Source organism: Pseudorca crassidens, chromosome 11, assembly GCF_039906515.1.
Source record: "Pseudorca crassidens isolate mPseCra1 chromosome 11, mPseCra1.hap1, whole genome shotgun sequence".
Lineage (NCBI taxonomy): Eukaryota > Metazoa > Chordata > Mammalia > Artiodactyla > Delphinidae > Pseudorca > Pseudorca crassidens.
In genome coordinates this window covers 43,620,113-43,640,799 of record NC_090306.1, presented here as the reverse complement: position 1 = coordinate 43,640,799, position 20,687 = coordinate 43,620,113, and the positions used below count along the sequence as shown (strand labels likewise).

Sequence of the window (20,687 nt, the reverse complement as noted above, 5' to 3'; positions counted from 1 at the left end):
TGTGAAGTAGGTTCTGTTATTCTCATTTAACACGGGAGACAGCAGAAGTTGAGCGGAGAGGGAGAGAGCCCAGATTTGATTCCAGGCCTGACTCCGATCACTGGTTCTTGACTTAACTTTTAGGGTTAAGAGTTAGTAGTAAGTGCTACTTGTTACAATTTACATAAATCTCTGGTCTTTTTTCAGAACCAGCTACTTTCCTCTTCGCAGCCTGTCTCCCTACAGTTCCAGCCACCTTGAACGCGAGTAGCCGAGCGTCCTCTGAGTAAAGTTCAGGCAGGCAGTAGCCCTTGCTGGGTCAGGGTTAGCTGAGGTGGACACAATGAGGAGGGGAATACAGGAGTGTCAGCGGGTGGAGAGTGCAGGGGGGCAATACAAGGCTGGTGGAACTCAAACCTGTTTGCACATCAGAATCACTTGGGAAGTTTTTAGAAAATTCCTGAGTCTCACTCTTCATGATTTTAGGCCTTGGATCCATATTTTGGATACTCATGACGAGCTGGGCATAGGAAAGGGGTGGTGAAGCTACTTTATTTTCTTGGAGGTAGCCATTCAACAGCTATTCTAGAGCAGTGCTTCTCAAAGTGTGGTACCCACATCACTAACAACAGCATCACCTGGAAATGTGTTAAAAATGCAAATTCTCAGGCCCCACCAAAGACCTAATGACCAGTGGTGCTCAGCAATCTGTTTTAACAAGAACCCTTGAGGGGATTCTGATGCATGCTTGAGAACCACTGGTCTACAGCAGGGACCTACTGAACGTCGGGTACGTTGTTAGAAGTGGGACGAGGTTAGGGTGGATGAGCTGTGGTCTCGACTTTCAAGGAGCCTGGAATCTAGTAGAGATGAGTTCAGGACCTCGATAACTACACCTCCTCCCCCAAGCAAGGCTCTGCTGAGCCTGGGCACCTGGGAGAGGCACAGGTGTGTTTCTGAAGGGGACTTGGTTCTACTAGAGTCTGATTTAATTGAACGTTTTATTCATTGTGAGAGGCTGATTCCTAGGCATGGGGCAGGGAAACCACGGATTCAGGAAGATTTTTTGTTTGTTTCTGTTTTTTCAATGAGACGGAGGAAAGAATCAAAAGAAAGAGAGGAAAGAAACAGAGAAGACAGGGAGACACAAAGTAATAATAACTAATACTTATGGGGCACTTACTATGTGCCAGGCACTGTGCTAAGAGTTTTGCAAACACTGTCTCATTTAATCCTCCCAACAGCCCTTTAGACTATAATTATCATCCCCATTTAATAGATAGGGAAATGGAGGCACAGATAAATCAAGTTGCCCATCACACAGGTCATAAGTGATAGAGATAGACCTTGAACCAGGGCCAGTATAACTCCAGAGCCCATGCATTTTACCACTATGCTTTGCTCCTTCTCTTAGAGAATAGGAAGTCACCTGCCATTTGCTCAAAAACCTTCAATGGCTCACTAGTGCCTAGAGAATTCATCTTAATTTATTCATCTTGGTATTCAAGGTCTCTCATACTGTGATTTCAAAATTCCCTCCAGTCTTTACCATCCCCCTTCAAGATCCTTGCACTTCGGCCATGCTGGATTTACTTCTCCATTTTCTTTTTTCTTTTGTTTTAATGAAATTGCTGGGTCTCATGTCAGTTTTCCTGTTTTATTTATTTTAAATTTTTATTTATTTATTTTTGGCTGTCTTGGGTCTTCACTACTGCCCACGGGTCCTCTCCAGCTGCAGCGAGGGGGGCCACTCTTTGCTGCTGCCAGCCTGTCTTCTGGAACACGGGCTCCAGGCGCGCGGGCTTCGGTAGCTGTGGCACGCAGACTCAGTAGTGTGGCTCACTGGGCTCCAGAGCGCAGGGCCATGACCAGTAGTCGTGGCCCACCGGCTTAGTTGCCCCGGGGCACGTGGGACCCTCCTGGACCAGGGCTCGAACCTGTGTCCCCTGCATTGGCAGGCGGACTCCCAAACCACGGCGCCACCAGGGCTGTCCCCTCCATTTTTCTCTTAACCCTTCTGACTACTTCACTTCCCACTCCCCTCCCCGTTGGGATCCTATCTATTCCTCAAAGCTCGGTTTGACGCCTCTTCCTCTCTGATTCCCAGCCAAAAATGGGCTTGCTTCCCCCGAATCCCCAGAACACAGTCCCCACCTCCGCACTCTGCGCCGCTTGTACCCCACCCCACGCCGGTGCTGAGCGCACTGCCTGGAACGCGGAAGTGCTCCAGACGTCCTGGTGTAACTGACGGAGGGAACAGTAATTCTCGACTGGAGGTAGGGTGGAAGACCTCTAGAGATGGAGAGCAAATGAGAAGGAACTGGGAGATAAAAACCGATAGGGGGAGAGAGGATGAAGACAAACACTGGGCGGCGACTAGACGGCCCGCCGCCACGGGCCCAGTCTCGCCCCGCCCCGCCAGGCCCCCCACTGCCCAGCGACCGACGGTGCCCGTTCCCCGGTAGCGATTTCTGGGCAGGCGGCCCGCCGGGCGAGAGGTGGGGCGCGGGTGGCGGCGGGGCGGCGCGCTCGGCCGGTCATCCGCGTCCTCACATTAGCATAAATCCCATTAGCCGCTCCCGCGCGCCGGAGTGGGGTGAGGGTTCTGCCTCGTGCGGCGGCGAGGGCGGGCGCAGCGGTGCTAACGCATCCTCCGACGGCGCGTTCCGGCTGATAGAGGGCCGTTTACAATCGTTATCTCGCTGGCATCCCTGAACCATCCGGTGCGTGGGGCTCTCCCAATGCTAGGGATTAAAAAACCAGCCAACATCTCGTGTCTAATAGGTGGCCGAGCTGGAATCGAATCCATGCTTTCTGGCATCAGTTCTCATGCTTTTTCCGTTACAGGTGCAGCCCCAGGATGCCTCTCTACCCAGAGTATAGTTTGGGAAGAAAGAGGTTTAAGACCCCCCCGCCCCCGCCCCCCCCCACCTTTCCCGTGCTTCTCACCGGGCTGGTGCAGCAGGGAAGGGGGTTGAGTGGAATGGGAGGGGTGTGGTGGTGCTTTGGATGGAGGGAGGAATTGGGGGGGGGCAGTGTCACCAACCCTCATCCATCATTTGGGACAGAATTTGGGTGATGGAGTGGAATGCTTCCACCGTCCTATTGAACTCACCTCCGCTCACCCAAAGGACTATTTATTGGAGCTGCAAAAGCAAGAGATGATAGCAGTAAATGAGAGGAGTACCATCTCTGTTCTCTGGAAGTTTACAGTCTAGTAGGGAAAATCAGGAATATTTACGGAGCACTTACTCTGTGCCAGGAACTGTGCGAACTTTTTTTTTTTTAACCTATTTTTGGCTGCGTTTGGGTCTTTGTTGCCGCCTGCCGGCTTTCTCTAGTTGCTGGGAGTGTGGGCTACTCTTCCTTGTGGTGCTTGGACTTCTCGTTGTGGTCAGGCTTCTCTTGTGGCGGAGCACAGGCTCTAGGCGCATGGGCTTCAACAGTTGTGGTGCGTAGGCTTAGTAGTTGTGGCTCCCGGGCTCTAGAGCGCAGGCTCAGTGGTTGTGGTGCACGGGCTTAGTTGCTCCGCGGCACGTGGGATCTTCTCGGACCAGAGCTCGAACCTGTGTCCCCTGCATTGGCAGGCGGATTCTTAACCACCGCACCACCAGGGAAGTCCTGTGTGCCACCCGCTTTACATGGATATCTCACTTATTCCTCTCAACAACTCTATGAAATAGGTATTATTATGATTTACATTTATAGACGAGTGAGCAAAGGCACAGATGACTTCTGAAAGGCCATATAGCTGGTGACTAGAAGAACCAGGAAGATGAAACAGATGAGCTGACATGTGTGACGGGAGGAAGAGGATGATGGGGAAGCTTGTAGCAAAAGCATGGCTCTAGGCCTCAGAGACCTCCCTGAGCAAGGCAGAAAACTTCTCAGCTGCCCAAAAGGCTGAGTAGAATTTAGCCAGGTAAAGAGGCTGTAAGGGTGGGGAAGAGGAACTGCAAACGCCAGAGGGTCAGGAAATGCAGCTCTAGGGGCAAGCCAGGGCCAGGTTAGGAGAGCCTTATTAAGGATTTTGGTCTTTACTGAGGAGGAAGTTGAAGTCATTAATGGTGTTAAACAAAAGAGAGGCATGATTAGAATTGCATTTTTAACAGATCATTCGGGGGACTTCCCTGGTGACACAGTGGGTAAGACTCCTCACTCCCAATGCAGGGGGCTCGGGTTCAATCCCTGGTCAGGGAACTAGATCCCACATGCATGCCACAACTAAGACCCATGCAACCAAACAAATAAATAAAATAAATATTAAAAAATTAAAATAAAAAAAAGATCATTCAGGGTGTAAAGAATGCAAGTGAGGGGTAAACAGATTCACTGATGGCTTGGCCACTGAATTGGATTAGGGTGGTGAAGGTAGGAAGAAGTAAAGTGGGTACATACAAGAGATACTTAAGAGCTGCGCTAAGTAATTGGATAAGGGGTGAAAGGGAGGGGGAGAAAGCTGAGTCATTTTATACCCCCTTCTCTCCTTCAACTGCTAGATCCAATCATTTAATAAATTCATTTGATTTCATGAATGTCTTTCCCACCCGTCCCCTCCTTTCCATCCCCGCTGCCACTGGCCTGATTCAGCTCAGGTCCTCTCCCTAACAATGAAGCAAGAGTCTTTCTACCTTCAGATTTTCCCCTCTCCAGACAATCCTCCATGCCGTTTGCGGGTACGACCTATGTAAAATGCAAACATAGTCGGAGTCAACCCAGGCCCCATTGTCTTGTCATTTTGTCAATTACAGGATAAAGTCCCATCCTTTCCTAGTCTGTTCGTTCTTTGCTAGCTTCTTCCCCTCCTCAGGCCCAAGCTGCACAAGAGGTGTCACACCCACTGAACCCCCAAAGTTACCTGCATGTTAAGGTAAATATTCCTTCACAGCACTAAACCTTCACAAATCCTTTGCTTGTGTATTTATTATATATACTTGTGACTCATTTCTGAGAGGTCACATTGGCAGGAATTGCCTCTCCTTTCTATCAGGTAAATTCCTATTCATACTTCAAGTCCAAGTTCAGATAACAAGTCTCTGTAGGCTTTTCTAACACTTCCGCCCCCCTGATAGGATTAATTGCTTCCTCATCTGTGCTTCTAAAGCACTTTACACATATTCTGTTCTTGTATATGTTTAACTGTATTATAGGTGTAGGAGGCAGAGGCTAATGCAATCAACTAAATGAGATCTCCTGACGTTGAAGGGTTGTGGGAAGGAATAAATGGGATAATATGTGTACAGTTAATATTTCTTCATCTCTTTCCTAATAATAAAAATCTTTATTACAGTTTACAAAGTGTAAACTTTGATAGTGTTCCACATACTCTCCTGTTTGATCTAGGAATAAGCCTGTGAGATAGGATTGATACTGTTATTTCTGTTTTATAGCTGGAGGAATTGAAGTACAGAAGGGTTAAAAAGTGATGATGTGGCTGGTTCAGCAGTATGCGGAGGCACAAAAGTGCTCCACAGTATTTGTTTAAATGGAGTCAAGTTTTCTGGTTATAAAACCTGTGATCTTCCCTTTAAACCACACTGCTTCTTGCATGCATTAGCCAGTATTTTTTTCAAGTTGCAGGTAGCTAATCATTAATAAATTCGATGAGGTAGGGACAACCAACATGGCAGGGGTGGTGGTAAGAGAATAGGAAAAAAATAGTTCAGAATACATTCATGGAGTAAGGATAAGCAGAGTTCTGTACTACGTGGTTGTAATGTAAAATCTGTTTCTCAATGTGGATTTGGATTAAAAGAAAGTATGAAAGCCCCGTGTTAGCACTATGCCAAGTTCTAAATGAACGTTTATTAAATGAAATCATGGCACTTTCATTTTATATTTATTTTTGTTTTCCCGATGTGTAGCTACTGGAAAGCAGATATCATGTCATCTTTATTTTTCCAGTTCCTAGGAGAGTCCTTGTTACAAATTTGGTGCAATTAATAAATGTGTGTCAAATGAAAACCTGGAATGCAGGAATGAATGAAGGCAGTGTACAGCTCAGCATATATGGTTGTAAATGACTGCTGTTCTATCTCCTTCCGGAATTCTTCCTATTCAATCGAGAGATGAGACACTGTTCAGTTAACAGTTTCCAAAAGTCCTATTTCTCAGTCTGGAGAAAACAGTAAGGCCAAGAATAATTTGCACTCAAGAAGTATCACTTGCCCTTAGTCAACATGGTATCGTGAATGGCTTCAGGAAAGGGCTCCGGGGGGGTGAGGGGAAGGGGGAAACAACAACAACAACAACCAAAAAAAACGGTTGACCTTAGTCAAGATGGCTGCCTTTGGCTTCGCTCTATCAGAACGCGCATGCCCAGCCTTGTCCCCGCCCCCTCCCCGTGGCCCCGACGCGTGCGTCGCAACGTAGGGGGACAGCGCGGGAGGAATAAATTTCTCTGTGATTGGTTGGTGACGGATTTCAAACACGAGCTGGCGGCGAGGAGCTTCTCTGCCGTTGGGTGAGGCGCGGAGGGAAGTGGAAGGCCGCCCAGGTGGGACCCGGGGGACCCGGCCAAGTGGGTGCTGGGAGTTGCGGGAAAAGGTGGTTCTGGCGCTGGGTTTGTGGTGGGACGCAGGCGTCCGCGGTTGTGAAGCCGTGGCCCGCTCGCGGGTTGTGGTGGAGGCCGGCACCTACAGCCCCTCCTTTGAAGGCTCTCCATGGGCCGGGGGCGCGGGCGGCCTGAGGGGGCGATGGCTGGGAAGTGGGTGGCTTCTTTCTTGGCGCCGTGTTTTGTGGAAAGCCGGGGGCCTCTCTTTGAGATGGTGGCTTGAACAAGGCAGGAGCCACCCCAAAGAAGTGGCTCTCACCTAAAGACAGAGTTAGGGAGTGGGTGGGCTAACACCACCGTTCTCCACAGAGGAGCAAGACTTTTTCGAAGGAAAAAGCAAGCCCTGGTGTTTGAGAGGCCGGCGCGGCTCCGAGTGGTGCCCCTCTCCCTAGTGGGCTGTGTGTGTCTAGGTAGGCAATGACATCTTGCCCTTCCCGTCCTAAATCCCAGCCTTGGTAACAACGAGGCCATTTCACATACATCCCTCTTCAGGATTTCATTCCTCGGCAGAGGGTGTGCATAGGAACGTGGGGTGGGTGGGAAGATAAGCTTTTTTTTCTTTTTCTTTCTTTTAAAGAAACGTCATCATACTCTTCAATGTGGAAGGTGAGCTTTTCGAGTTATTGAAAGTGTTCAGAGAAGACGCTTTTCCTATAGCTTAAGCATTCAACAGGCACTTATTAAGTGCAAAATGTAAGTACAAGACAATCTTACTTGGCTTTAAAGGAGCTTGCAGTTTATTTGGGTTAATAGAACTTAGAAAGGTAACAGATTGTGTTACCTTTAGTAGGCCTTTACACTGTGGAGAGTACTGTACATCAGTACAGCCCTTTTAGAAAATATTTTGGCACTGTTTATCAAGAGTCATAAGAGGTTTTCATCCTCTGACTTGGTAATCCCAGCCTTGGAAATCCATTTTAAGGCACACGGCCACCTGAAGAAAAACACTGTCCTCGGTGATGTTCAATTTATTTATTCGGTGAATATTTAGTAATCATTTGCCAAGTGTCAGGCACTGTTCTAGGCACCAGGGGCTCAGCGATGAACAAACAAAAATCTCTGCCTTCTTGGAACTTAAACTATTGGGGAGACAGACAATAAACAAAATAAGTAAGTTAATATATAAGTACGTTAGATGGAGATGAGTGCTTTTGAGCAAAATAAAGCAGAGAAGTGTTGGGGGGGAAGATGCAATTTAAAATAGTGTGGTTAAGAATGACACAATGACTTTTTTAAAAATTGAAGTGTAGTTGATTTACAATGTTGTATTAGTTTCTGGTGTACAGCAAAGTGATTCAGTTTTATATATATATTGTTTTTCATATTCTTCTCCATTATAGTTTACTGAATCTAGTTCCCTGTGCTATACAGTAGAACCTTGTTGTTTTATCTGTTTTATATATAGTAGTTTGATTCTGCTAATCCCAAACTCATAATTTATCCCACCCCCTTTCCCCTTTGGTAACCATGTTTGTTTTCTGTGTCTAAGTCTGTTTCTGTTTCGTAAATAAGTTCATTTGTGCCATATTTTAGATTCCACATATAGATATCATATGATATTTGTCTTTTCTCTTTCTGACTTACTTCACTTATTATAATCTCTAGGTCCATCCATGTTGCTGCAGATGGCATTGTTTCATTCTTTTTTATAGCTGAGTAGTATTCTATTTGTGTATATATACACCACATCTTTTTTTTTTTTTTTTTTTTTTGTGGTACGCGGGCCTCTCACTGTTGTGGCCTCTCCCCTTGCGGAGCACAGGCTCCGGACGCGCAGGCTCAGTGGCCATGGCTCACGGGCCCAGCCGCTCTGCGGCATGTGGGATCTTCCCGGACTGGGGCACGAACCCATGTCCCCTGAATCGGCAGGCAGACTCTCAACCACTGTGCCACCAGGGAAGCCCCACATCTTCTTTATCCATTCTTCTGTCAATGGAAATTTAGGTTGTTTCCATGTCTTGGCTATTGTAAATAGTGCTGCTGTGAACATTGGGGTGCATGTATCTTTTCAAATCATAGTTTTCTCCACATATATGCCCAGGAGTGGGATTGCAGGATCATTTGGTAGCTCTATTTTGAGTTTTTTAAGGAACCTCCGTACTGTTTTCCATAGTGGCTGCACCAATTTACATTCCTACCAACAGTGTAGGAGGGTTCCCTTTTCTCCACAGCCTCTCTAGCATTTATTTGCAGACTTTTTTTTTTTTTTGGTGGTACGTGGGCCCCCACTGTTGTGGCCTCTCCCATTGCAGAGCACAGGCTCCGGATGCGCAGGCTCAGCGGCCATGGCTCATGGGCCCAGCCGCTCCGCGGCATGTGGGATCTTCCCGAACCGGGGCACGAACCCGTGTCCCCTGCATCGGCAGGTGGACTCTCAACCACTGCGCCAGGAAGGCCCCTCGTTGTAGTTTTGATTTGCATTTCTCTAATAATTAGCGATGTTGAGCATCTTTCCATGTGCCTATCGGCCATCTGTAAGAGGCAATGACATTTGAATAAATACCTGAAGGAAGTGAGGGAGTGACCATGTGAGAGGTTCTAAGTAGATGTAACAGAAAAACGAAATTACCTAAATGTCCAAGGAAGAGAACAGTTAAATAAATGTTCATGAACTTTTTGTAACTTAATGGAAACATGATTTAAAAAAAGTAAAACACAAAATTATATATAAATCTATGATTGCAATTCGATGAAATATGGGTGCATAATGGGCAAAGATTAGATAGGGAGGTGCATATAGTTGTTTAGGGTGGTGAGGTTTTAGTTTCACCATTAAATAACTTTTTTTTTCTTTTTCTTTTTTTAAAATTTTTGGCCACACCTTGCAGCATGCGGGGATCATAGTTCCCCTGCCAGGGATCGAACTTCACCCTTTGCAGTAGAAGCCCGGAGTCTTAACCACTGGACCACCAGGGATGTCCTTTTTTTTTGAACATAGAAAATTAACAGTATGAGGCAGTGTTTTATATCTACCAAATGAGTGTTATAGATAATAAAGAGGTTATTTGGGACTAAAATGGTTAGGGAATGCTTTAGTGAGTTGGTAAGACTTATACTAGACCCTGAGGAATGGAACAGTTTGGAATGGAAGGAATTCACAGAAGAAAAAATGAGAGGAGAACTTAGTATAACGAACTGGTAATCATTTTCTGAAAAATAGTAATTCAACTTGTCCCATTTCGTTTTTTTGTTTTGTTTCGTTTTGTTTTTTGGGCCATGCTGCAGGGGTTTGTGGGATCTTAGTTCCCCGACCAGGGATCGAACCAGGCCCTTGGCAGTGAAAGTGCAGAGCCCTAACCACTGGACTGCTGGGGAATTCCCTCCCATTCCGTACTTTAATCTTCATTCATGTTGGACTGAGAATGTTCTATTTACTCTTTCTGCAATTGACTTGCTCATGAGAACATTCGGTTTCAAGATATTCCTTCTGCCTGCCAGTTGAATAGAGGCTTTGATATGGTGAAGCAGAAGCTGGACATTTGGGAAAAAGAATTATTCCGAAATGCTTTCATTTGAAAGAATCCTGTAGTGTTGAGACAGTCTTAGGGAATGTTTTTTCTTGGCAGCAGAGAACAGAGAACCTGTATTGTTGATTTCTTGGGACTCTCCAGATTTAGTAATGTTTGTGAGAATGTTTTTCATTAAAACTCTTCCCTGAAAAACGCACTGCTTTGTGTGACAGAATTTAACACCCTCAATGCATCTAAAGCCTGATGTATAGGTCTCTTAATAATGTTGTTTGTAAGGGGAGGAAGAAGAGGCTAGAGACTTTTCCCAGGATACTCTGCAGTAAGATCTGTAATAGTCTGTTATTCTGAAGGATGATCTCTGTTCTCTTGGCTGGTGATTGAAATTAAATTGGGGACTCAAAGCAATCACATCAAGCTGAGACTCTTTCCTGGTGATGCCAAATTGCTCCCTTAGGGATACTCACAGATTGGGAATCTGTAACACAGTGACTTCTCCACCTCTGGGGCTTCTCATCAATAACAGCTGAGATTCTCTAGCACCTTTTTGTTTAAAGCACTCAACAAACTGATTTCCTTGCTACACACAAGGATCATTTCAGCTTTCCCGAAAGGCAGCCGCCTCTGTAGTGAAAAAGTGACATCTGTTTTACAGCTGCAAAGCAATGTACTGCAATATGACTTTGTTTTTGTTTCCTTTCACATTAGTGTATCTCCTAGCTATGAGCTAAATAATAAAGGGGGGGGAAATAAAGAAGTATTCATGAGGGTAAAAAATGTGACCCAGCAGGAAAATTAAGGCCATTTTCAATTGACATTGAATAGGATGAGTAAATTTTAGCTTTTCAAGCTACAATTTGGCTGAGATATCAGAGTTAGTACTGATACAGAAAGATATTTTTGGCATCTATAAATAATTCCTGAGAGTCACTTCTGTAGCACGTTAATAAAAATGCATGGTCCCTTAGCATATAAAGAGAAGAGGATTATATTTTCTAGTGCTGTTTTTGGATTGCCCAAAGTAAATCTATGTTAGAGGAAAAATTAACTCTTCTCAGATGCTATGAGCCTCATGTAGAAGAGCTTGTTTAAGAGCCTAGACAAGGTCAAGTTTTGCTATCTCCTCCCTTCTTTTTGATCTGGGTTCCAGCTATGATTTGGTAATCACTGTTCTGGGATGTAAATAACAACAATCAGACCAAAACAAAAGCAAAAAATGTATACCCACTATAATACCCTATATTCTTTTTTTTAATTAATTAATTTTGGCTGCGTTGGGTCCTCGTTGCTGTGCACAGGCTTTCTCTAGTTGTGGTGAGTGGGGGCTACTCTTCATTGTGGTGCTCAGGCTTCTCATTGCGGTGGCTTGTTGCAGGGCACGGGCTCTAGGCGCGCGGGCTCCAGTAGTTGTGGCACGTGGGCTCAGTCGTTGTGGCTTGCGGGTTCTAGAGCGCAGGCTTCAGTACTTGTGACGCATGGCTTAGTTGCTGCGCGGCATGTGGGATCTTCCTGGACCAGGGCTTGAACCCGTGTCCCCTGCATTGGCAGGTGGATTCTTAACCACTGCGCCACCAGGGAAGTCCAATACCCTATATTCTTATAATGAGGTTCAATTTATACGGTATAAAACTTTTACCTACATTAATTTGTAATATTCTCTGAGGTAAATAGGACAAGTATTATCGTTCCCATTTATAGATGTTTCTCAGAATTTAAGTGACTTACGCAAGGTTATACAACGGGTAAATAGAGGAACTAAAATTATATCCTAGGGCTTCTGCCCCCTCACCTTTCTTTTAACTGTTCTGTTTTCATCTATATTAAACGTGATGTTCAGGTACAATGGAAATTCTTTTGACAGAATCATGGGGGGGGGCGTGTGTGTGTCTGTGTGTGTGTGTGTCTGTGTGTGTGTGTGTTCGTTCATGTGTTTGTTCTCTGACTTCGATTTATCAAGTATTTTTTAAAAGTACTGAGTCTTTGTGCAATACAGCGGTGCCAAATGTAAGGTTTCTCCTCTCAAATCTACAGTTTAGCTGGGACATAGGATAGAAACATGGTAAAGTTAAATTAGAGTATAAGGTGTCTGAGTGCCAATTGAGCAAAGTAGTTGGGGAAAGACTGGGGCCAGGGAGGCCAGTTGAAGTGAATGTTAATGACCTGCAAGTGATGATGGGCTGGGTATGACACACGTGAGAGAAGAATCCACAGAGTTTGGTGATTATACTTGTAGGAAGGGGAGTAACTTAAGGTGACTCTGAGGTTTGGAACTGAGTGACTGGGAGAATGATAAAAATAAGGAAATCAAAGTTGGGTGTCGGTAGGAGAGGGAGTATCGTAGGTCATTGGGTAAAGTAGTTGATGACGTGTGGGGGAAGGCTAGAATGATGTCTCAAAATCGAGCTCAACATCCAGGGCATCCAAAACAAATTGAGAGTTACAAGATTGACTTAGGAGAGAGCTGAGGGCTGGAGAGAGAAATGGATGAGTTGTCTGTAGAGATGTAATGACTAAGGTGGGATAGTTTGATATGTTTAGTCAAACAGCTCTCTCCTAGGTACTAGGCATCATGATAGGAGAACAATGTAGATCGACGTAGTTCTATGAGATAATAGTTACTATGGTGAGATGTCCACAGGTAGGTACTCTGTGTCTATAGTCTTTTCAGGAATCAGGTTGTGTTTTCAAGAAAGTACCTCCCCACAGCACTCACTCTAGGGAGTGGTATGCACAAAGAAAATAGGAAAGAAGAATAGAGGAACTTGAGAAAATGAGGGATTTCTCTTAAAGGAGACAAGGAATCAGGTTGTTGTATTGTCATTTAAGACATAAAAACCCTCTGAATTTTTTTTTTTGTGTGTGTGTGTGTTTAAGGGTAGTGCCATTTATATATGTGTGTGTGTGTGTATATATATATATATATATATATTTTTTTTTTTTTTTTTTGGCTGTGTTGGGTCTCTGTTGCTGCGCGCGGGCCCTCCAGCTGCTGCGAGCGGGGGCCACTTCTGCTGCGGTGCGCGGGCTTCTCATTGTGGTGGCTTCTCCTGTTGCAGAGCACGGGCTCCAGGCATATGCGGGCCTCAGCAGCTGTGGCTTGCGGGCTCCAGAGCGCAGGCTCAGCAGTCGTGGCGCACAGGCTTAGCTGCTCTGTGGCACATGGGATCTTCCTGGACCAGGGCTCGAACCCGTGTCCCCTGCATTGGCAGACGGGTTCTCAACCACTGCGCCATCCAGGGAAGTCCCTTCTTTCTTTTTTTTTAAAATAACCAGTTTTCAGTACCCTAGTTGCACTGTCACATTTTCCTTTTCTGCATTCCTGGACAGATAAAAGTTTCCCTATGTACTGAGCTCACTGTCTTATAGTCTCAGAATATACAGATGAGTGCAGAGATGATAGAAACCAATAATACCCCATATTAAAACTGATCACTGGGGGGACTTGCCTGGTGGCTCAGTGGTTAAGAATCTGCCTGCTACTGCAGGGGGCACGGGTTTGAGCCCTGGTCTGGGAAGATCCCACGTGCCACAGGGCAACTAAGCCCGTGAGCCACAACTACTGAGCCTGCACTCTAGAGCATGAGAGCCACAACTACTGAGCCCATGCGCCACAACTACTGAAGCCCACATGCCTAGAGCCCATGCTCCACAACAAGAGAAGCCACCACAATAAGAAGCCCGTGCACCACATGAAGAGTAGCCCCCACTGGCCACAACTAGAGAAAGCCCACGCGCAGCAACAAAGACCCAACACAGCCAAAAAAATAAAAATAAAAAAATTGATCACTGGGAATTCCCTGGTGGTCCAGTGGTTAGGACACTGCGCTTCCACTGCAGGGGGCTCGGGTTCAATCCCTGGTTGGGGAACTAAGATGCTGCATGCTGCAAGGTGCGGCCCCCCCAAAATATGCTGGATGCAATAAATGTTTAAAAAAAAACAAAAACAAAACTGATCACTGTCTTTCATTTTTATTGGGAGCTAAAGGAAATCATCATTTGAATAGGCTACTGAATGCCCTGCCCCTGTTTTCTGTCCTGTAGCACTTAGAAGTATTTGCCTTTTTTGTCATATTGTTAAAACCCATGGGCATCTCCATGACTTCCACATCTCTTCCTACCAGTTTTAATGCTATTCTTTTAGTTTTGTTCTTAGTTTAGAGGAAGAGCTTTGTAATAAATTTGTTGGTCTGGTTGCTTAGCAGCTTGCCGTGATTATGTAGCTTGGAACAGATACATTGCCATTTGAAAATCTTGGTTTCCAGCCCTGATTCATGTATATATTGCATCCAAGCTTGGAATTGAAAGCTTTTTTGCTATTAGAGCAACCATCATACAAGTACAGATGAATAAGTCTATAGCATTTAATAGAAAATATCTTTATGTTTATATATTCCTTTTTCCTTTGTGTTTTTTCTGCCCTTTCTTGCCCTCATAGCTTATGGTACAATCTTACAAACATTGTAAAATCACTAAACCTTCGTAAAAGAGTTCTTAAAATTTTATTTAGATGCATGAAAAAAGGGCCTGGACTAGAATGTTGAAGGGGTGATTAGGAGAAACATAAGAAGAATCCTTTAATGGTGTTTCTGAGAACATTCAATTTTCAAATGAAACTTGATTTTTTAATTTCATTTCCTTGATAATTTTCATAAAATCCCACTGATTTCTTCCTTTTTTGAAGATCTTAGTTCCTTAAAGTGTTCCCAGTTAAAGTCTATTTGGAATAGAACTGCCTGTAAGGACACCATTTTTAATGTAATATCAGCAAGTCTTTGCGGGGGGGAATATGAAGCCTGAAATTCACTATTACAGAACACAGTAGCAAATGATTTTTCCTTTGCCCTTCTAACTGTGAAGGTGGTGTATTGTCTCCTTGATGCCAGAATATGGTACAACATAATCCTTTGCCTATACTTAGTATAAATTTATTAGACATAGTCCCTGCACGCAGTCCAGCAGAGAGCCCTGCATTACAGAAATAATTCTTGAGCTGCTGAGCTGGCAATTTCCCCACTTAATCACTTGTGTGACGCCATCTGCGCTGTTGGTAGGAAATGTGCTGACCATGTACTGCGTTTTAAAAGACAGTTGCAACAGGGGTACTAGCTAAAGATGAAATTAAAAATAAACCTTTTAAGTTACATGGAAGGTCTCCAAAGTGCAGCAGGATTAAAGTGGCAAAAATGTTATATTGATAGGCTTGACTAAGTAGTTGGTCACCTAGCAATCAACTGACATACTTGTCCCTAATTGCTTCTCAGCTCCAGAGTGATTGCAGAGTGGAGGAAAAGAAGTAGGCAGGAAGGGGTGTTATATTCAGGGGACTGAAATGCGTTTGTAATTTTCAAATGAGTCTTAAACATTCCAACTTTGTTTTTATAATAAGGATTACAAAAAACATCAGTTGTCAGCTCGAGATTCTCATAGTGGTAGCTACACATGGAAGAGTCCAGATGTTAGTCACTGATCACTGTACTGGATTGCTCCTGAATCTTTTGTCTGGGGGAGATGGCAGGACCCCTAATGTATATTTGATTTCTTGGCAGAAAGATGGATACTTTGATGCTGAATATGCGGAATCTGTTTGAGCAGCTTGTACGCCGGATGGAGATTCTCAGTGAAGGAAATGAAGTCCGTAAGTCATTCTGAGCTGGCCCGTGTGAAGAGAAAAAACAGATTTCAGATTTCGGTTTTCTGCAAAGCCAAAGTGTATTCCAATCCTAAAATTGTTTTTCACTTGAGTTATCTAAAAAGAAAATGATGGTCACTTATCTATGGTCAAAGCTTAATGGACACTCATTCTAAATGGTCACTTATTTTTCTGTAGTTGTTTTTAAATGGGTTTTACCCAGACTTTTTTCATTATCAGGGTTCTCTTTTCACTACATAGTTGGCATTAGTCGTCAGTTTTATTTTCTTATCACAAACTGGGCAAAATCTACTGAATTTCTAAGGATGTTGCCTTTTTTCTTCAGAGTAGTAGTTGTCTACATTTTTTATCCGGGGTTTTCCCTGTGTTCTATAAAACATTTTCAATTGAAGAGGAGAAAAATGACAGTTTCTTTTTGAAGGAGGGACAGTTCATCTGCTTTCACCTACCTATTTGATGCTTAGTAATAAAGGGTTAAGGTTGGGTGGAGAGCTGGGAAGAAAAAGGTGGTGACACAGTAGTCTTCTGGGAAGTAGATTAGTGAGAAAGAAAGGTGGGGCTGATAGCACTGACCTAAGTGATGTAAGGGAATTTTTCTTTACCAGCTTTTCTTTGTGTTACCATGCTCTCCTATTTCAGGTTTTCATGTATACCTAATTTAGCGGGTGTTGCTGTTAAGTCAGTCTCATTGGTACAAAAGTAATGCAAGAGCTGTGTCTTAAACTTAAAAAGAAAACAATCTCCATAGTACTTAGTAATGGTGTCTTGCTTGTGCCATTCAATATTTTCTTTAATTTGATTCATGTTTTTGATAGCTCTCATCTACTTACAGGTCTTTCAAAACAATATTCTATTTTTCTCTCTCTAATAGCTGTTGCATGACCCTATCGTCTGGTACCAACTCAATAACCATGATGGCATACTAATTAGGCTTCTCTTTGAGGTCACATCATCTCAGAAGATGGATTGCTTTGGAGTCTAGTGGGGAGGAGTATTGAATAAGAGATCTTAAAATTCAGGTTCACTCAGCAAATAATGGCTTTATGGAAAAAAGTAGGGTTTGAGTTGAGCCTTAGATTAGGTATAGGGTAGGATCCCAACAGACAGACATGAAAGAAGGCATTTAGGGTCAGGGGAGCCACCTGAGTGGAGACAAGAGGGTGTGGAGTGTGAGGGGAATAAGAGTAAGGGGAAGTGGTTTAATCAGAACCGTGCTTTTTGAAGGTTACCCTGGCAGAGGTGGAGGCTGCATCAGAAGTGGAGGCTGGGAGGTTGATTAGGACATGGTTGCCATAGCTCAGGAAAGAGGCAATGGGGAGCCCCAACTGGAGTGGTGATTGTGAAGGTGGAAATAAGGAGAAATGGGTGGAAGAGATTGTGATTAAGATCTCTAGGAGGAGGCAGCTGATAGTATTTGGGGGCAGAGGGAGGAACCTGAGGTTTGGAGTCTCAGTAACTCTTGCTGGCTTTTAACTGTTATTTTTGTGTCTGTTTCTCCATCTGTAAAAAAGGAATTTTGCCATGAGGATTTCGAGATAAATGAGATACTAGTTGTGAAAATACCTTTTGAAATAATTATGCCCCCCAAAATACAAGATATTATTTTTACAAGAACCTTTATTTTATAAGCAAATTTCTATCTTCCCTTGATTTCTGTTATAAAATAGAGGTACGTTGGTTTTGTTGGTTTTTTTTTTTTTTTTGGCTGCTTTGGGTCTTCGTTGCTACGCGCGGCCTTTCTCTAGTTGTGGCGAGCGGGGGCTACTCTTTGTGGAGGTGTGCAGGCTTCTCATTGCTGTGGCTTCTCTTTGTTGTGGAGCACGGGCTGTAGGCATGTGGGCTTCAGTAGTTGTAGCACACGGGCTCAGTAGTTGGGGCTCGCGGGCTCTAGAGCGCAGGCTCAGTAGTTGTGGAGGATGGGCTTCGTTGCTCCCCGGCATGTGGGAACTTCCCAGACCGGGGCTTGAACCCGTGTCCCCTGCATTGGCAGGCGGATTCTTAACCACTGCCCCACTAGGGAAGCCCAGCGGTACGTTTTGTCCCCTCTGCAAATCCCTAACTTGGAATGTTGGCTTTTTTTTTTTTTTTTTGGTCTCTGCCAGGTCTTATTTGCAGCATGTGGGCTCTTAGTTGCAGCATGTGAGATCTAGTTCCCTGAACAGGGATCGAACCCGGGCCCTCTGCATTGGGAGTGTGGAATCTTAACCACTGGACCACCAGGGAAGTCCCGGAATGTTGGCTTTTGAGGAACTAAAGTGGCTTAGTGTTTTCTAGACTCTAGAATTTCCTTTTCTGCAACCACCCCAGTCTGTCCTCTTCTTAGATCCTAGGAATTCCTCCCATCCCTCCGTGTCCCCTGACTCCTTACTCTTGCTTTTCATCATAATAACTTCATTCCTCTTTCTCCTTTTTGTATAGTTATAGTTTTTTTTTTTTTTCAAGCTAAGTCCAAGGTTACCGAAAGATCAGAGTGGAAGTTAATATTCAAATAAAATGACTTTAATAACCTAGATACTTTATCTTTGTTTTCCCCAATCTACATGATTTTTATCTTCTATTTTTATCATGGGACGCCTGAACTTTTTTGACGTTGGTGTGTAAATTAGGAATAGATATAACTTAATATTTATCAGGTGCCTATTGTGTGCCAACACCATACTAGGTTGGTGCTATGCTATATGCAGTAGGTGATACTAAAGTGTATGTGACATGGTGCCTGTCTTCAAGAAGATTAAGGTATTTAAGTTTCAGAGACAGGATTCTGTCTCATGAAAAAGAAGATAATACAAGTATAAAAATGTATGCTTTGGGGAAGTACAGAAAAATGGAGCAAACAAATTAGGAAAGGATTCATAGAGCAGTTGGGACTAGAAAAATGGGTACATAAAGAAGAGTGGGGAGTTCCCTGGCGGTCCAGTGGTTAAGACTCAGTGCTTTCACTGCTGTGGTTCCGGGTTCAACCCCTGGTCAAGGAACTAAGATCCCATAAGCTGCGTGGCACAGCCAAAAAAAAAAAAAGAAGAAGAAGAAGAGTAGGTAGGGCGTTCCATTTGGAGAGCATAGCTTGATCCTAAGTGAGAAGACAGAAATGAATACAGGTCTTTCCTGGGGCAGGGACAAATTGGTTTAGCTAGAAAGAGGATATTGGGTAGTGATGGGAAGTTTGATCAGACTGGTGAGGTGGGCCTGGATGCCTGGAGTTTAAATTTGATCTGAACAACAATTTTGCTCAGTCACTCATTTAACATTTAAGTGCCTACTGTGTGCTGGGTAGAGTGTAAGGCCCTGGGGATAAAAAAGCAGAAGAGACACAGGGTCCTTGCCCTTAAGAAGCTTAGAAGGTAGTGAGAAAGACAAGAGCCTCTACAAAGGCCTTAGCAGGAGTGAGCTGAAAAAAACAGGATTTCTGGAGCTGCTTTAATCTCTTTGCTGAACTATGAACCAAGTCCTGATTTTTTTTTTTAATGGATCTAGGATTATTCTTAATTTGTTTTAAGGAAATTTCCCTTCTCCTTTCTCCTTTTTGATAGATGCATTTTGTAATTTAATATACACATAACTTTTTTAAAGAGACAATTTGAATTTAATAAACCTTTTGAATGTATACTTCATGACAGGGGCTAGTACCAAATTAAATTGTGATTCACACACTGACCAAAAAAATGCCATTTGTGTTTATTGATCGCCAGCATCAAAGTTTTTCCTGGTCTATGGTCCGAAGTGCCTTTTTGACCCATGCTAGCACAATTAGTTCATAACAGAATTGTACATAAAAGTAATATCTTAATTATGTATGCAAATGCTCTGGTTTTGGTCTAACAAACTAAACTAGTAATTTAACCATTTGTACTATTAAAATAGGAACTCCTTCCTTGAAATGAACTGATAGTTTATTTGGTTTCAGTTCTGTTATCCAATGCAGTTAGACCTGTAACGTATGCCAATTAACGAATGGGAATTAAAACCCCAATTTAATAAGACTTTTCAAGGAGTATCCTAAGGACCAAGCAAGCCAGCAAAATTAGGTCAAATGAAAATCTTTTCATTCTCAGAATTGTTTTTCAATTCAGTAAGTATTTGAGTGTGTAGGCAACACTATATTTAGAAACATTTAATTGACCACAGTGTGGAGCTAGAAAGTTTTCAGACTGTGTAGTTGAAAAGTGTGTTTCCTGTTCTTTATTCTTTCAAATGGAAGTATCACATACATCGAAAAGTACGCAAATAATAAGTGCATTGCTTGGTGAATCGCGAGAGTAAACATGGCTAAGAACCAGCTCTTGTTTTTAATTTTTTCTTATGAATCTGTAATTTTGAAATAGTTAAATTTGCAAAAGGATATGTTGTTTGTTTTCTTTTTGTTTAAGTTAAGGAGAAAAAAACCCTTAGTAATGTGTTCCAAACTGTTAACTAAACCAGTATATCATTTAAAACTATTTGAATTTTGTAATAATATATTTTATTTTTTGAGATCCTTGATATTTGCGTTGTCTAAGATAACTAAGTCATAATATCCTGTTTTGCTAAAATCGATTGTTTACTAAAAACCTGTTTCCATATGTATCAGACTTGGTTTCTCTAGATTGAATTGTTATCCTAATTTGTAAGTTTGAAATTTAGTCAAATTATTAAAATTGCTTTAAAAAAGCACTATATTATTTCTATGCTCTCAGGTTAAATTCAAATGGGAAAAGTACCCTTACTACCTGAGAATCTGCTAGCTTTGTGTGAATTTGGCCTAGTTTCAGCCGTAAACTGGGTTAGTTTAACCTGCAGCAGATGTACACCTTGGAAAGTTCCTCCATGATGCTGGTGGAGTGAAGCTTAGAGGTAGATTGAGGTTAACTAGAATAGTAAGGCATTATAGAATAGTCTTTGCCAGTAGCAGGTGATAAGAACGGATGCCACCAGGGTTATCATGCTTTGAGGTGCTGCCTTCCTTAGAAGGGATACTTTCTTTGCAGACATTTGAAAAGAGTCCACGTTCCTCTATCAGTGACTCACCCAAAGCTAGTATGATCTTCTCTTCCTCTGTCTT

The 20,687-nt window shown here is 43.4% G+C and overlaps 1 protein-coding gene across 18 annotated transcripts in view; it reads left to right on the top strand.

The window, feature by feature from the left end:
- The first annotated feature begins 2,097 nt into the window (after positions 1 to 2,097).
- Positions 2,098 to 20,687, top strand: part of RACGAP1 (Rac GTPase activating protein 1) — a 33,571-nt gene continuing 14,981 nt past the window's right edge. The window contains exons 1-3 of one of the 18 annotated variants that reach the window (XM_067696489.1): positions 2,114 to 2,255; positions 7,110 to 7,138; positions 15,546 to 15,634. In XM_067696489.1, coding sequence (XP_067552590.1) covers positions 15,550 to 15,634 — 85 coding nt within the window. In that variant the 5' untranslated portion in view covers positions 2,114 to 2,255; positions 7,110 to 7,138; positions 15,546 to 15,549. Of the gene's footprint in view, positions 2,256 to 2,679; positions 2,703 to 6,308; positions 6,526 to 6,590; positions 6,943 to 7,109; positions 7,226 to 15,545; positions 15,635 to 20,687 lie in introns of those variants that run through there. The other 17 variants (XM_067696485.1, XM_067696475.1, XM_067696480.1 and 14 more) reach the window with 17 other exon arrangements.